General features: G+C 43.7%; 1 protein-coding gene across 1 annotated transcript; it reads right to left on the reverse strand.

Annotated features, from left to right (window-relative positions):
* Positions 1 to 325: 325 nt before the first annotated feature.
* On the reverse strand, positions 326 to 15,610 carry LOC120842536. Its single transcript, XM_040213675.1, has 4 exons — positions 15,555 to 15,610; positions 6,161 to 6,234; positions 2,551 to 2,628; positions 326 to 456 (listed from the first exon to the last, which is right to left on the reverse strand). The coding sequence occupies exons 1-4, from the start codon at positions 15,608 to 15,610 to the stop codon at positions 326 to 328; spliced, it is 339 nt and encodes a 112-aa protein (XP_040069609.1).
* Positions 15,611 to 16,931: the final 1,321 nt, after the last annotated feature.

Here is a 16,931-nt window from a genome sequence, read left to right on the forward strand (position 1 = left end):
TACACACACTAAAAGCGCCACTCACCGGGGTCTACTTGTATGATTAGTTTTGGAATGACGGAGCTCACAAGAACATGACGACCACCATGGCGTTGTACTCTTGACGCTGTTTGATCGCATCCATCGGCTCGTAGCTTCAGTTGCGTTCGTACTTAAGGTGAAACGAAGTAACAAATGTATTTTATTTAATAGAGCAGGCAGTTCCCGTACGCCGTTGTTTTCTCAGACCTCATGGCCCATGGAAACCGAAAACGTCGGTGTTTGCAAACTAACCACCGGAAATGCTCTCTAGGAGAGCCACGTTGCATGGCGTCAGGTTGATAGTTCAGTTCAAGCAACTTTCGTTAAAGCTGTAGTATTTTTGCCCTATTCCGCAGAGAAGATCGAACATAAAATTGCAGAACGTTTTGTTCTTTCCCAGGGCGCTCTCGGGAACATGGAGGGTGCACGCCTCATCTGCATGGTTGGAAAACAAAATTTCTTGTATATCCTTTGCAATTCAAGAAAGTAGGGTGAGGGAAAGGAATGTTGGGGAAGAGGAAGCAGATGGAACGCGGGAGAGGAGAGGGGGAAACCCTCTCCTCTTTTCAGCCTTCTTCTGCTTCCTCCACCACTGCCTTCCTTCACCTCGCCCTAACACACCTTGTGTTGCCGTCGGCTATAGTACTTCCGTTTTGTAGCGTCGAATCCCGTTGATCCAATTTTATTTTTAAAAAAATGGTTTACCTTAAGACTGGGTATTGCAACATTTTAAATAGTATTGCTGGCGTGTCCAAATACTATGAGAAAAACACGAGACGTAAAATATGCATGTTTGAGAATAAAAAGAACAGGTCAATATGATGTTTGGCTTTGGTTGTCTACCATAATTTTCCTGTCACATCGCACATTGAGTGCATTTGTTTTCACCTGTCTTTTATACTTTTTTTACCATTAGCGATTATTTAATTGAGAATATAGCGCAAAGTACAGCCAATATACTGTTTTTTTTTGTTCGCGTAATACGCATTCAAAATAAGGGAAATCGTTTCGAACATCTTGAAATTGATATCCGTCGAAAAGACTACATAAGTTTAAATTTTGTTTTCGTATGGATATTTGGTGTGGCATTATGAAATATGGGTCATCTGGGTACATTTGTTTTAGCCGGTAGTGTGCTGTTTAAAACGTTTTCTTCTTGAACTACGGTCATTATGATTAAAGTCCAAGGGACACACATAGTCCAAGCTTTCGCTCATCCAAAAATTTCGCTAAAGAAAACTGTTCTACTGGCTCCGTCGGCTAGCTCAGTTGGTAGAGCGTGAGACCCTTGATCACAGGGTCGTGGGTCCGGGAACCACGTTGGGCGCCAAATGTGGAAACTCAGAAACAAAAACCGAACTCTCTCGGTGCTCAAGCCCCGGCTGCCTCGCGCGCCCGCCGGTCACCCGGTTGTCAGTCGCCTTCATTTTCTTTGCTTTGTTCCCCAGAAAACCTATTTATTATATTCCCATAGTTTCAGATATAGTTTTCCTGCATCACGGCGCACTAGTAGCACCAGTAAAAGCTGTCCTTATAAATTCCTGACCAGCAATATCGGCAAACCATTTCACTCTCTACGGTGCACTGGTGACACCATGGAACGCTTCGATTTCATGTTTGACCAGTAATATGGGCAAGCAGTTTCGCTCCTTAATGAATGAAATTTTAGTGGCAAAAGGAGTCGACGTATTTAACCGCTTCGCATTTTTCATTATTGTTTTGTTAGGCAGTACACTTCGAGCTTGGTTTTTTTAAACAAAGAGGAACCAAACAAATCATTAAAAACATTCCTCACTGTAATATATTAATAGCATGAATGTACACACCTTCAACTTCTTGTCACTCGTGAAAAAAATGACGAGTCGCTGGGCTTTAAATGCATGTGCGGCGTCTGAAATTCCACAGAACTGGTGTGCATGCGCTGAAGGAGCTTGGTGGAACGCTTTATACGCAACGCGGATCCCAACTAAATGCGAATAAGCCCGCGACTAAAGCCTATTGCTTTGTTCACGTCTACAAAGGTATGCCAGCTTTCTCCGTTGTGAGTAGATCCGCGTTACAGATGCCGTTTTCAAAACGTATATGCCTCAAGTTTAGCGCCATGCCAATTACTCCGTTCTTAAAGATAAAATAAAAGAGAGGCCGGATTCAGAAATCTCTACGAATATAAATAGCAATGTGTCATTAGACTGACTACAACGACGAAGTCTCATTTGAAATGTACGTTGTTATTTGAGATTTTTAAGCTACAACGTTGAGCAGTGAAGTTTCTGCCTCGTTTTTTTTCTTTTTTTATGCCAAAACGAGCGACGGCGGAATTCTCAAGTACAACGAAAATCGCACGATGTGAATACGTCTTCAGATGTGGTATGAAATTCACGACAGTCCAATCAAAGAAGAGCAACGGTCAAAGGGAATACAGTTGTTGAAAGCTGGTCTATTTTAGCGACACAAAATTATATTATTTTTTCGAAATAAAAAAAAAACAACGAAACGAATACGAATCTTTAACGTCTGAAACAAACTTACCATTGACGTATCTGTTTCTAAAGATTGTGCACTCGTGACAGTCCAGGTAAGCAAGGTACACCAAACCCGAAACGTTTTCTGAAAAAAAAAAAAAAAATCGGAATCACCAAAAGTTTGAGTCTTGAGAGCTCATTGTATAGACCTTTTCCGCTTATTCTCGCGCCCGACCGCCAAGTAGGCATATTCATTATGGGCGACAAAAAAATATTAAAACGTTTCAACTTGCAAATAATAAAAAAATAGGGGGGAGACAGAACGAGAATGGGTGACGATTACGCTTATCTCCTAAGTGCATTCTGTTTGTGTGGCGACGGCAAAACAATGTTTTCGCCCACACTGGAAGTGACGATACTTCAAGATGGCGCGCCCTTCTGAAATAGGTCTATACCAGGGTTATAAAGGGTGTGGTACACCCTTGAAAAGCTCGTGCGTCTGCGTTTTTGCCCAAGTTTGGTAGGAGAATCAATGGAAGTCAAGTCAGTTCTAGTCGAACTTTTTTTATTTTTTTAAGCAAGTTGTTTCTTCCTAAGATATACGATTTGGCAAGGGACTCCAAGTATTGCATGAAAACTGTCGAAGGAACTCCTTGGTATTAAAAAAAACAATCATAAAGAAGTTTTCCCTATTGAAAATATTTCTAAAGGGCCCGTCAGCCTTGAAGGATTATGGGACCTCACAGGCCTTCAAGACCCTTCAAAAATACCCTACAGAAATAACTTTCAGGGATGCCCCATAGAAAAACCCTTTAGCCCCTCAGCCCTTCAACCCGTCAGACCCTTTAGCCCATCACCCCTTTAGACGCGCAAATGACTGTGAACTATAAAAAAATGCAGTTCAAAACATTATTGAAAATTTATTGCAGACATTTAGTTTTACATGCATATTATAACACAAAAAGGTGATAAAAAGCAACGTTTGTTCAAACCCGGCGAAGGAGCGGTAGACGAAAGAGATCACATCAAACAGGGACAACCGACTTCTTTATCACAAAGAAAAATATATTTCGAAGTACTCACAATGCCGCTGGGTATATTCCTGATGTACGGTAGTTCAGCTAATAAAACCGAGCAGGTGCACCTCACGTACACATACACAGTCTCAGTAAGCGCGTTTAGAAATCCCGAGCACAGTCACGGTTTCGTCCATGATGACGTCGCGCCGGCGTCTTCGGCGTATTTTTCGCTCGCTGGATGCTTCTGAAGTCAGACGGACGAAGAGGCGCAAAAACAAAGTCTGGACAGCGACCGTCATCCACCGTCTCAGGGCCCACAGCGCCATAATCCCGGTGCGCAGGCACAACATGCGGTGGGACGCTGACCCCGACTGCCAGGCTTTGCAGCGAGTAAGCCGACACCGGCCACCATCTTCTTGAATGCGCTGAACACGACGGCGCTCGAACGGTGCTGAAGGCGGCCAGCGCCGAACTATGGTGCACCTGCGGAACCAAGGAAGAATCCAAACAGACCAAGGGGCGAGCCCTGAAAGCCATGCATGCTCACCTTGCTGGAGGAAATTGGTCCGCTCCAAAAATCCGCTGTCGTGGGCTAACCGGAACTGCCCACGAGCAGAGAAAAAATGGCTATACTGGCGGCTTGCCTCCCCCGCGTGCACACACCACCCTCTCCCGCCGAACGCTGGCCTGGCAGCCCTGCACCCTCTCCCCATCGCCGGGCGGAGAGATGGGCAGTGTGACTTGCTTTTGGGGACCGTCTCCCGTGGAAGAACCGGTTCCCGGAACGAGTCGCTCCCGCGTGGGTCCCTCTTTATGGAAAGGGCGCAGTGCTGTCAGCTTGTTTATTTTTTATTTTTTATTTATGGTTGCACAGATTTCGCCTCCAGCGGACAGGATTGCGTTCGCCTCAAAACGCCGCTCGGCCAACACCACTCGGCCAGCGGCTCGTCGATTCTCTACGTGGGGCGGTCGCCCTCAGTGGCCTCCTTGGCGACCGAACGCCCGGGCAGTGACAGACGGCCCACCCGTATTTCGATAGAAGAGTAGTACTAAAAATCTGACCGTACATACATACGATGGGCATTCTCCAAATACTTTTTTTTCTCGTAGCGTACAATAAGGCTATATTCTAATTCTGCGAAATGTGTTTTCTAAACCTAAGCCGTGGCCCGCAGATATCTCAAGAAGCCTGAAGTTTTCCCGACCCCATTAGAAAAGTTCTTGACAGGCTTTCACGCATTTCAAGGCATTGTAAAGGGCACTTCAGGCATTTCAGGAGAGCCTCTGACGGGGCCAGCGAACCCACCAGGAAATATCGGTGCTTCCTTCAAACATCTCAGAAATTCCTGAAGTCCCCATCACACCCTTTAAAAAAATCCTGAAGTCCCATCAGAGCGATTTTCAATAGGGTTGTTTATCATCATAACGTTCTGCTATTTAGTGTGGAATTGCACCAGGTAGTGAAGTTTGTATATCAATATCTAAAGAAACTACCTTGCCTATGTAAACTGTAAGGGAGTAAGAAGTTATTTTATGTGCCTGGGACGTCCGCCTGCAAACGTCACAAGTCTAAATAAGGCGACAGATGGCAGAAGGCAGCTTCCGACCTGGACGTGTGTTCGTATTGCCAAAATCACCCGAAAACCCGTCTTTTTTTATTGGTTTAGTGCGTAATAACTGTGTTTTATGCCAGGAATGAGAACATTCCCGGACAGCCAGTACTGAACACGCGCAAGCATTGATGTGTTTGTACATATCGTCTTCTTTCGCCAAGGATGCTCCCCAAGATCTAGGCTTTTAGTTGGTAGAGTAGATAGCCTAGATCTTAGAAAGCAACTTAAGCAACGAAGAGCACAAATTTGTAATTTCAGCGTTCTTCGTGAGGGGAAGAGTATATAAAATATGAAAACAATACAAGAACTAACATTCCGGGCATGGGAATTGCGCGCGCTCCTGTGTGCTTCGTCGAGGGACGACAAGGGTACGCGGAAAGCAAAAACTATTTTGCAAGGCAGAGATGGCCTCGCTACTTACGTAGCGCCCGTCAACCCTGTGACCCTGATGAAGCATTTGCACAACTGACATTTGTTGCTTTACGCCACTCAATCGAACGTGTGGCGTTTAGAGACTTCACCCCCCCCCCCCTTCCTTCCACACACACACACACACCGTTTTCTTTTTTTTTGCATTTAATTTGGATAGGCTGCCGTTCTTCTTTTATTCAAATGTTGACACACGAATACGTACGGGCTTCGTACCAACGCCCGCGTTGATAACCATATGTTTATTTTTTGTTTCAAACGGGTTAGATCTAATTAGTCAGGACGGCCGTTATGAGTTAGCGGTTCAGGATTTTTCACCCTGTACTTTTTAAAATAAACTGTAGTGATTGGAATGACATCATCCGCATCGGAACAATGAGAGGAGGCCGAAGAAGAGCGGGGACCACGGGCACTTGCTTTCTCGGCGTGAGATAGAGGCACGCTCCCTAGACAAGACACCCACGGCCTGAACACTCAACGCCCCACTGGCCCACACCAACACACTGCTCGTGCGTCACGTAAACATTTTATTTAATTTTTTGTGTATTATTTAATCTGTGAATAAGCAGTGAAACAAGACTTTAGATACCCCCCCAATATGCTATACGTTACTCACCACCTAGTGCTTGGAAGTGGAGAACATTTCCCGCAGTGTATCCTTCATATGACGAAGGGGTAAACGTAAGCTTTCTGCGAAGAGAGCGCAAAACAATACGAAGAAACGACTAGGGTAATTTGTTACGCATATCAATATAATCAAGATAAACCTACATGTAATTCGTTTAGTTTTCATGCCAGAACAACAAATTTTGTATGCGCCGTTGTTTTCAGCTCTCGGCGTCACAAGTTATCATTTTAGAAGTCAGAAACATATAAGGTCTCATCCACCCCGCGGCTCGCTCTGCAATCGGCTGTAAGAATTTGTACCTGCTCCTGGTTATATTAAATATAACTAGGAGCAGGTACAGGTAATTACCCCGTGATATTTCAAGACGTCGATTTTTGTACTGTGAAAAAAATTAGAGTGACACTTTTGACATTGTCAAGGGTAGATAATGACCCCGACGATCGAATGACCGGAAGGTCTTGCTTGTGGTGCCATTTTATGGTAGGGGGAAGCGAGGGCAGGCAACACCAATCAGACTAACCCAAGCCTGTGCACTAGAATGTTTATGTCATCAGGGTGAAATCGAGCGATAAGACACCGATTGGACATGACTACCGAGTCAGCGTTCGGCTGGGCCTCGTGTCCAATCAAATCTTCGAAGGACGCTCGGCGTCGGGCTCGGGTCCAATTGCTGAGTTGGAGTCCTCCGACTGCGGTAACGTTCCATGCAGGAAGAGTGGGGCGTCGACGCTAATGATGGCACATGCCGACGTCATCTGCTTATGACCGCGAGTGCGTCCGCTGCCTCATGCGTCTATGAAGAAGAGGGCTCGGCAAGAACAACCAAACTGGCAAACTCTGCCGCCTGCGTCCTCATCCGCCGTTCATCGTTTGAAGGGTGGTCAGATTATTTTTCTCACGGAACGAAAACTTCGCCTGAAAATATCTCGAAAAAAAAAATCGGTCACAAAAGTGCATATTTGACCAAAAACAAAATGATATTGCTAACTGCGGCCGCAATTTTTGTTTTCGCTGATTCTAGACTGGATCGTTGTATCGATGATACATACCAGGGGTGGCCAAGCTGCGCCTCGCGAGCCGCATGCGGCTCTTCGCGTGTTAAAGTGCGGCTCGCGGCTCCAACCCCTACACCCCCCCCCCCCCCCCTTTCCCGGCCACGCTCCCGGTCACACGAGCACTTCCCCAAAAAAGAGAAATTGAACGCGTTTTAAATCGAAAGACAGCTAGGTAGCGTTTTGGTAGTCTTGGGCGATTGCTCGCTACCTTACGTACAGCTGGACTGCTTTTGACTCGGATAGATTGAAAGTAGTTCGAGCTTCGTTCATTGCTCTAAACAAAAGTTGCCCCCCCCCCCCCCTCCTCCCCCGCGGCTCTTGGAAGCTTCGTGGGTTGGTTTGCGGCTCTTAGGCCGGGTTAGCCTGGCTACCCCTGATATATACTATGCCGGGTGTTTCAAGAAAGGCTTTCGAAGATCCTTAAATATAAGGTAGTTAAGAAGGAACTAAACTCTTTTTGGGAAGAAACTGCCAGCCAAGGTGGACTCATGTATCTGCAAAATTATATACTAATTAACTAAATTGTGAACTAAAGTGTATTTATTAATTTTTAATTTGTGAAAGTAAACATATGGATGAAATTTATAACTTTCTAAGCATCTTTGAAAACGAATAAATCTACTCATCTTACGACACAAATTTATGGCGTTCCAAGGAGAAACAAAACGCATATGGACGTCTTTTTTTACTTATGGTTTCTTACATACATGGGTAAATTACTTTCAAAATGTAATTCAATTACAATTACAATTACTTTGCTTCAAAAGTAGTTTAACTACAAATACAATTACTACTACGTGAAAAGCAATTAATTACAATTACAAATTACTTTAGAAAACTTATACAATTACTTTACAATCACTCATTTTTGACAGCGACCCGACTTTGGCCATAAAACATTAAACGAGTTCTATAGAATGCAGCATATTTGTTCATTCCTTGCCCCAATGTTTGAGGAGGCTTAAGCATCGCTGCATAAATGCCAAATATTATACTTTCCTATTTGTTGAATTCATGATAGAACTTGACAGTTTGAGGCAGGCATGTAGCCAGGATTTTATTTCGGGGGGGGAAGGGGGGGGGGGGGGGGTCGCCCTTGACAAAATGCCGTATGAGGTGAAGGAGGAGAGAAGGCCGCAGCAAAATGGTAGATTTCGGGGGGGGGGGGGGGGGGGCATGGACCCCCGCCCCTGGCTGCGTGCCTGGTTTGAGGCAATGAAGTAGAAAGTTATTTTATTTTTATAAGTAATAATCAATTAGTTTATATGCTTGAAGACGCCAGATCGCTAAAGCAAAAAAAATGGATTGACAGTTTTCTTAGCCCGGCAAATAAAATGCGACACTTTGCCATATATGAAGATTCTACAAGTGTTAATATAAAACTTAAATCGACACGCGCTAATACGACCACATTCACATACAAACATCATGGTATTGTAAATTATTTACATTGAGTTGAAATTATAATGGCTCGGAAATATATAAGAACCGAATCGAGGCTCCCGAATCATTGGTGACAATATTCACAAGTGCGAGGTCAGTTTCCAAAATGCTTATGCAAAACAAAATATACGAAGTAAAGCCAGAAAGAAATAAAATTGAAAATAATACGAAGATACAAATATGCGACAGTACTGAAGGCAAGACGTAAAACACTGGCAAAAAAGTAAAGAAAAATATCTACATAGACAATTCAAATTTCCTAACTCAACTGAAAGCTGAAGTTCAATTTTTTCCTTCAATGTTTCGGCATATTTACGCTATTGTTTTTTAATCGCACAGCAGGCGGCGCAACACGGCGCCATTGATGTAGGCTCCAAAGAGGATTACCTCCCAGCCCGCAGTGTTAGCAACAAAACAACAAACAATGCGACAGGCTATTTATGTTTTGCGTGTGTGTGACTGCGTGTCTTTGTGCGACTGTTTCACCGAGAGTTAGGCCGCCTGTGCGAGCGCTGAGGCTCTCAGAGAGGATCCGTCGGCACCGCAAAGTTTGGCAAAAGTAATTGTAATTGTTCCTGAACTTTTGCAATTACTGAGGCTAGAAAGTAATTAAATTATAATTACAATTTCTTTTGGCCGAAAGTAATCAATGACAATTACAAATCACCAAGAAAAGTAAATAAATTACAGTGATTTAATTAGTGCAATTGAATTACTACCCAAGTATTGTTCTTTATCGCAGCGCGTCTTTGCCCCAGCGGTCCTGCTCCCCGGTGACCGAAGCTCCTGAAGCTGCCGCCTCGCCTCCCTTGTACAATGGAGAAAAATTTCACACGTTCCACCAACTTATCGCTTTTCTTCGCAATAGGTTCGTGGAACCAATATTCTTTAAACTGACTAACCAGCTCGATGTTGTTTTTTATTTTTTTTTTATTTGCAAAAGTTAAAAAGATACGGACAGTATTGACTCCCAGAATGTACGAAATCGTCCGATCAAATATGTTTTGCGAATAATGACACTACGCCTGACACATATTTATATTGCAGCGGTTATGAAAGGATAGTTCCCAACAGCTATCAGCGAATTATGGTAGCCGTGATTTATAAAAAAAAAAGAACGACTTTGGTAACTATGAGCCAGAATCTGTACTTCCGTTCTTTTTTTTTTTTTCTTTTTTGAGAAGTGTTAGAACGAATAATTCATTGCCGCCTCAATAACATTTTCTTAAAGCATTCTGTAATACCCGATAGCCAGTATGGGTTTACTGAAATAAATCAACGGAACATGCCTTGCTTATCCAAAAATGAATAAATTTTAAAGAATTTTGAATCACAACGTCTTACCCTTGGTATTTAATGAATTTAGTAAAATATTTAATACTCTAAATCACGAAATAATTCTCGCTAAGCTCGAGCATTACGGTGCCCGAGGACACGCCCTCAACCTTATGATATCACATTTAAGGTCGAGATTATAGTTACGAGCCTTTTCCTCCTTCGACGTTGGACAACCAAGTGGCACTGCTAACCGAGTATTGACATTATTAGCGCGGTGGTCATTCGTCAACTCATTGAAAATAAAAATGAGGAAATTAAAGCTGGAATATTTTGTCCTAAAGGAAAAGTCGTAATGCACCCTCCGCCCTTAGATTTGGGCAATACCGTTGTCGAGTACGAAGAACGTTTTAGATCTCTCGGTGTCAGGTTTACTGCAACGATGACATGGGATGCCCACATAAACGAGATGTGTCTTGCCCTTTCTAAGGTTGTTGGAATTATCTCACAAAATAAGCACGTTCTACCTGAAAACAAAACTGAGCTTACTCTGTATATTACGCATTGTTTTGTTCATATATAATTCTACTGTTTGCATGTCTGGGGTGATATCACGGCATTCAATATCGAGAAGTTTCTGATCTTGCAAAATAAAAAGTTACGTGCTGTTATAAAAGCTCTATATAATTCCCCAACCCTGCAGGCTTTCCTGCAGTTTAAATTATGTCTCTATACAATTCATTTTAACATAAATTTGCGTGTTTTTACAAAAATGTTAAAATAAAGAATGATAATTTTCTTTCACGTATTGTTTCCACTGTCACCCACAATACACCTTATACATTCAGGAAAAAAAGAAACCACTTTTGATGTACCTAGATTCAGAACAAACTATGGCTCTTGTATATTACGGTATTCCTTGCCTACGTTTTTGAATGCGCCTCTATGAAAACACCTGAGTGATACGTCTTCTTTTTTCCTCCGGAAGGATTTTCTATGATTTGTCTGTACTTCAGATATGTGAAACATGTGTAACCTACGCGCAAAACTATGTGTACCTCAATATACTTTTTTATTTTATTTTTATTTTGTGTTCTATACAGCGTTTACACTGCTGGCTTCTAAGGGTGGCGAGCTCAGTCCAGCAGTGGACGACACTGCTTTTTTCTCGCTACCCTTAGTTTGTGTTTCAAGCTCAAATAAACGCTAATTGACTGATTGATTGGCGTGTGCTTCGCGTCTCAGCCATTGAAAAGTACAACCACTGGTGCAAAGACATCCTCAACGTTCTTGGTCTCGGTGTATGCACTAACGTTAAAATTTCATCTAAACAAAAACAAACATCGCAATTTTCCCCAGGAATATTTCATATGACACTCATAGAATGTCAATAACCAGCAATTGAAATTTTGGTCGCGTGTAATTTCTAATTTACGGCTCTACATTTTTTTCATTGAATCCTTTGAGTTATTCACATGATTCAATAAATAAACAAAATTATTCATTTCTATCTTTCTTGACAAAATATCCTAATATTCTACCGGACTTCAGTTGCCTCTAGAACGCAAATTAATTAGAATTGTTTATATTTCCTAGAAAACTTTATTATTACACAGAATGTCCCAAAAAGTTGGCCATGTGCGTTCGATATGAAACCGGAACCTATAAACGCGTCCGAATCGAGCGTTTTCTTTTTAGAGTGATAGCTGCATTATGTGCCTTTTGCACCACTGGGAATCACGTCCGTTGTTGATGTTCTAGTTGTAGATGCTGGTGTTGTTGGCGATGTAGGGCGTCCACCGTTGATATTGCCACATTCTTGAAAAGATCGCAAGTCGCCAGCTAGAATCGAACCTGGTCCCGCAGTGTACGAAACGGGGACGTTACTACCGACCTACGCCACAGCGCTAATAACCCACTCGAAACTTAGGGCCTTTAGTACCCGATGACCACCGCACGCGCTCATAAAAAAAGGGCTGTTCTAGCCCTGTCAATGTCAGGAGCTCATGCAGGAATACGCGTTTTTGCACGCTCCGCCAAAAAAACAAAAAAAAAAAATAACCGTTTGGAATAGAATAGTGACCTGCCTAATTTGTTTCTGTACTACCTAATGCCCACTGCACTCGCTATCTGGAGAAAAAAAAAAGTTATAACTGACCAAGCCTGGCAGATAGTCACGTGGCGCGGCCGCCGAAAGTGAAAAGGTAGAGCGGCAAGCAACGGATAAGAGGAGAATCATGTAACGGGCGCCCCGCTGCGGTGAGACGCCGAAACACGCTATACTTTTTTTTCTTCTGCTGGCGACGGTAAATGGAAAGCCACACCTTTCCCGTTCCTCCGTTTCGGTTTCGTCTGTATTGTTTGCGCTCCAAATTGTGCGGCAAACTGCCGGGGCTGATTGATTACAGATTACAGATATTGATACACGGGAGCAGCGTCGAAAAATGAGTATCCCCTGCTTGGAGGTTTTGGCGAGCCATTCGCCGTAGGGCACACAACTGCCCAGACAACGCAAATGGTATTGAGGACGTCCTCAGCTGATCGACACATCTGCGTCCCGACGAAAACGTCTCGACGAAGACGAAGACGACGAAGACGAAGACCTTGGCACATAGGATAGAGGCCTCTGAAACAACGCCGTAAATAGACGTCGAAACAAAACAGTCGGTTTTTGTTTATGGGTTCTTCCGCTGCACAGCTGCACAATACGACGACGAGGCTGAGCACGCTGACGACGTAGCCTCCGCCATTGGCTTCGACGGCCGGAATCGCCGTAGCATCGACATCAGCAGCCAATCGTATCGGTTTCCCCCGGCCGAACAGTGTGTTTAGGGTCCCCGCCGCTCAAAAGCTGTGCGCTCACTACCAGATTCCCCGAGGAATGCGCTGTGCTATAAGATGCGCGCGCTCTAAATCTGAGACTGCCCGATCTATGGCTCCGTCGTCGAACTGCGAGGCTTTGGAAGTATAGAGGAGGCTATGCTATAACATTATGCCATCGTAGCACTGTCAGTGCCAAGAGCTCACATCGGGAGACACGCTTTCACGTTCTCTGGAACAAAAAAGAAACAAAAGCATTTGGAAGGAACCAGGTATCTGTTTTGCTCCGGACGCTTTGATTCACTCTCCTTTTACCCCACGGTATTTGAACTCGACGCCGATGCCCAACGACTTCATCGTTGCGTGTCGCAGCTATACCAGTGACTCAAGTGTGGAATAACATAGGACTGCTCAATCTTTTACAACCCCGTAAAGGGCTGCCCCGGTCTTAAACCTTTCTAAAATGAGTGGATTTACCTAATGGATTTTATGAGGCTTAGAAAGTTCATTTTTGAACCCATGTGTTTAATTGCACTACTTAAAAAGTTATTTAGTAATTTTTATTTCATTATTAAGCTAATTAGTAAGTTTCATGCAATTTCTGATGTCTGCCGCACCTGGCCGTTTGTTCTCGGGAAAAGTTGTTGCTTCTTTTCTGAACCATTCTATTTTAGGCATTTCAGAAAGTCTTTCCTGAAGCACCCTTTATATGTGTAATAAAAGACTTAATTTTAAGCAGAACATTAAATGAGCTCGGGTGGATTGTATACGGGCGCAAGACACTTTATGATTTATGCATTATGCATGAATCAATTTGAATGTTTCCTGCGCAACTATTGAAAACGCTTGAAGGGCCAACAACTATTGTTTGCGGAAAATGATAAGCCCCAAATTGAGTACAGATAACGAACTTTCGCTATCTATAATCTCTCACTCTTACACCATACGAATCATACAATACAACAACCAGTTCCGTTATTTTATAATGCAAAAAAATGGCTCTGTCAGGTTAGTGTATGTCACCACACAACAGTTTTCAGAAAAAAGGAATCGTGCAGGTTAATTATAAGACCCGAGAATGAATTTTTGGTCAATACCCTATGCAAGTACGACACAGTTCTATGCATAAAATGAAACACCATTTTGGAATGATGGCGGCTCTGAAATAGCACCAATCAGAATAATTGCATTTTCTTCGAAGTTGCAGACTCATCTGTTTGTTTCGCGCGCTCACAAACGACGAATTACTACAAAGTTATTTTGTTCGAAAAACAAAATAGTGTAACATTTGATGGCTCTTAAATGAGTCGTAGACGGCGTTTGAGGAGGTGAAATTGTTGTGCAGCTAAAATGAGCGACCTAAAATTAATAAACATTTTTTTGTTCTGACATTCTCGTTTAGACCTCTAGCTCTAATTGTGCGCAGTGGGCAACTTCGTAGAAATAGTCATAAAAGTATTTTGAAATTCTAACGGGACTTAATTGATATCACTGTGACTAGACCATCATCTTCAGTTTTTCCGTTTCTCCACGAACGTTATTTTTCATATTGAGAAGATAATAAAAAAACTGGGTACAATATAAGTTGCCAACAATAACGATAGTTTCATTTTGTTACATATATTGTAACAAATATATTGATAGAGTACTTACGCGGTGCCATCTCCAGTTTGCCAGAGCAGTGGGTAGGATCCATTTACTGCGGGACCCTGGCTAGAAAATTGGGCACAAGGCGCATAGCCAAACACAGGGTCCGTCTCATAGTTCCTGTACACTTCGTGCCACGTCTCTTGAAGGGGAAGGCACTGCACAGATGAATTGGGAAAAAGTTGTCGAATAGTTATCAGAATACATACATTATATCGCGTATCATCAGCATAACAACTAACAGTTAAACTGATTTAAATTTGAAGAATATTCTCCAACCCCAAAACCACAAAAGGAACTACCGACGTTTCGAAGTCTACTTGGCTTCTTCAAGAACAGTGGCTATAGGTCATATTGGGAGGTCACAGCTTCAACCTCTTTGTCTTTATAAATGTGAAAACATGATTTCGTTTCTTAAAGTTGGCGGTGTTGTGGTCACTGGAGAACCATTAAATTATTTTGCAAGAAATCACTAGTTTTCTTGCAAATGTGCCCAACCACCTACGTTAACGAGACAAAAACTTTCGCGAAGGAATGCGCCAACAGAAGAACGACGTGCGTAACTTTGACCGTGAACGCAGCGCAGTAGCTGAACGCTGCGAAGCGCGTGACCGTCCAACTGACTTCGCTGATGCACACGTGATTGACACGGAGCCTAATTTCCAAAAAAGGCTTTTTTTGGTATCTTGGCACATCCAACAGGACACCAGGGAACATTGAGATATCTGTAGGTGCCTTACCGTCTGTGCACGGGCAAGGTACACGTCACGTTACGAGAAAATTGACCAAAACCTCGCCTACTTAAAAAGAGGAAATAATGTTTTATCATCTAAAAACACGAAGAGATTGAAGGTGTGACTGTCCCATGCGACTTATAGCCATCTCCGGGCCCATTTGCTCGAAACTGGTTAACTCTAGCAGGTCAGGTCAGGTCAGGTCAGACGACGTTTATTAAGAATGGAATTCAATTGGCGGTTTACGCTATGATAGGGTCAGAGAGGAGAGGCTTATTGGGACGATGAAAGCGCGTAGGGTTCTAAGTGTGGCAGCTACAAGTCTCTGCCGAGGTTGGCCGTCTTCAGAAAGTCGACCAGCGATCGGAGGATGAGCTTGCGTCGTTCGGAGTTTCCTGCTGGGTTTACCCATTCCTCGAGTGTTGAAGGTTTGTCGTCACGGTTGAGTGCTCCCAGGGCGTCATTGCGTTCTTGGTCGAGCTTTGAACATTCCCAGACCTAGTGTTGAGTGTCTGCCCTGAGACAGTACTTGCGCTGGTCTGGTTTCGGTACAAAGTCCGGATTCCTCTTCTTCTTTTTAGCATCCACCCATTTCTTCGTTATTCATGGGGTGATTGCAGCTCCTGCTTGGATTCTTCTTACCAGGACGGAGTTGTGTCTTCGGAATCCCTTCGGAGGGCTTTCCCGTGCCACGTCTTCGTGCTTGTCGATATTTTTCTTCAGAGCGATCCTGGCTGCTTTAATTTCCCAAAAAGGGTCGTAAAAGCCGTCAGGTTCGCTCTTCGGAGACTCGATTGGTTGTGATGTTTGTGGTGGATTCTGATGGGTTCGAGCAGGCGCAGGGGCTTCAGAGTGGCATTGAAGGCAGCGGAGGAAGGAACGAGTTAACTCTCCTGCCGCCTCGTTGGCTATCTCGTTGCACTCGATCCCTTCGTGACCCAGGATCCAGCGTACCGAAGCTCGGATCCAAAGCGAGCATCGCTTTGGATCAGCAAATATGTCGCAGTCGCTGCACTATCGGGCACGTCTCTCAGCAATGAATAGTGCCGAAGCCTTTCGATTTGCCTTCCCTCACTAAATCGCAAAGTATGAGCAATTATCTCGCCTTCGTCTCTAGATCGTATTTCGATTCTGGCTATTCCCAAGCCTAAAGGGACGCAGAAATTGTCAACGTGGTGGCGTCTTTGGAATCCTAGTGGATTTTCTTGACTTGATAGACCCATAGTTCTCAAGTTTGCAGTAGCGATCCAGGTGAGCAAAATAGAATATTTGGGTCGCGTTTGCGTCAATACGCTTCCCCACCACAGTTTTTTATACTCTGTTCCATTCGAAGTGCCAGTAGTGTCAGTGCCAGCGTAGCAAGGGTTTTAAGCAACGAGGTAAAGGGGCCTAGAGCAATGAACCGGGGATGCGGTCTGCACTCGAGAGTGCCCCCCATAAGGCGGCTGCCAATTTACGCAAATTTGACCACTCGTCACATGACCAAACCAAATACGTGACGTCACAGGAAAGATGGCAGCGCCCATGCAGCGGCTGGCCCCAGCCGGGCCGGTGCTTGTCGGATTCTTTGTTGGTTGTCGGTCGTCTCGGCGAGTTGATTTGCCGAACATTAGATATTTGAAAGGGATATCTAAAACTCGGAAGCAGTTTTTTTTTTTCCTATCTTATTTTATAACGGACCGAAACGGCACATACTAAAGTTCGAGATTGTTTTAGTATGTTTTTAATACCCCAGGTTAACTTCTCTGTCTTCTTTTCTGCCCGTCTTTTTCTTGACCTTAATCA

Source organism: Ixodes scapularis, unplaced genomic scaffold (genome assembly GCF_016920785.2).
Source record: "Ixodes scapularis isolate PalLabHiFi unplaced genomic scaffold, ASM1692078v2 ptg000830l_1__unscaffolded, whole genome shotgun sequence".
NCBI lineage: Eukaryota > Metazoa > Arthropoda > Arachnida > Ixodida > Ixodidae > Ixodes > Ixodes scapularis.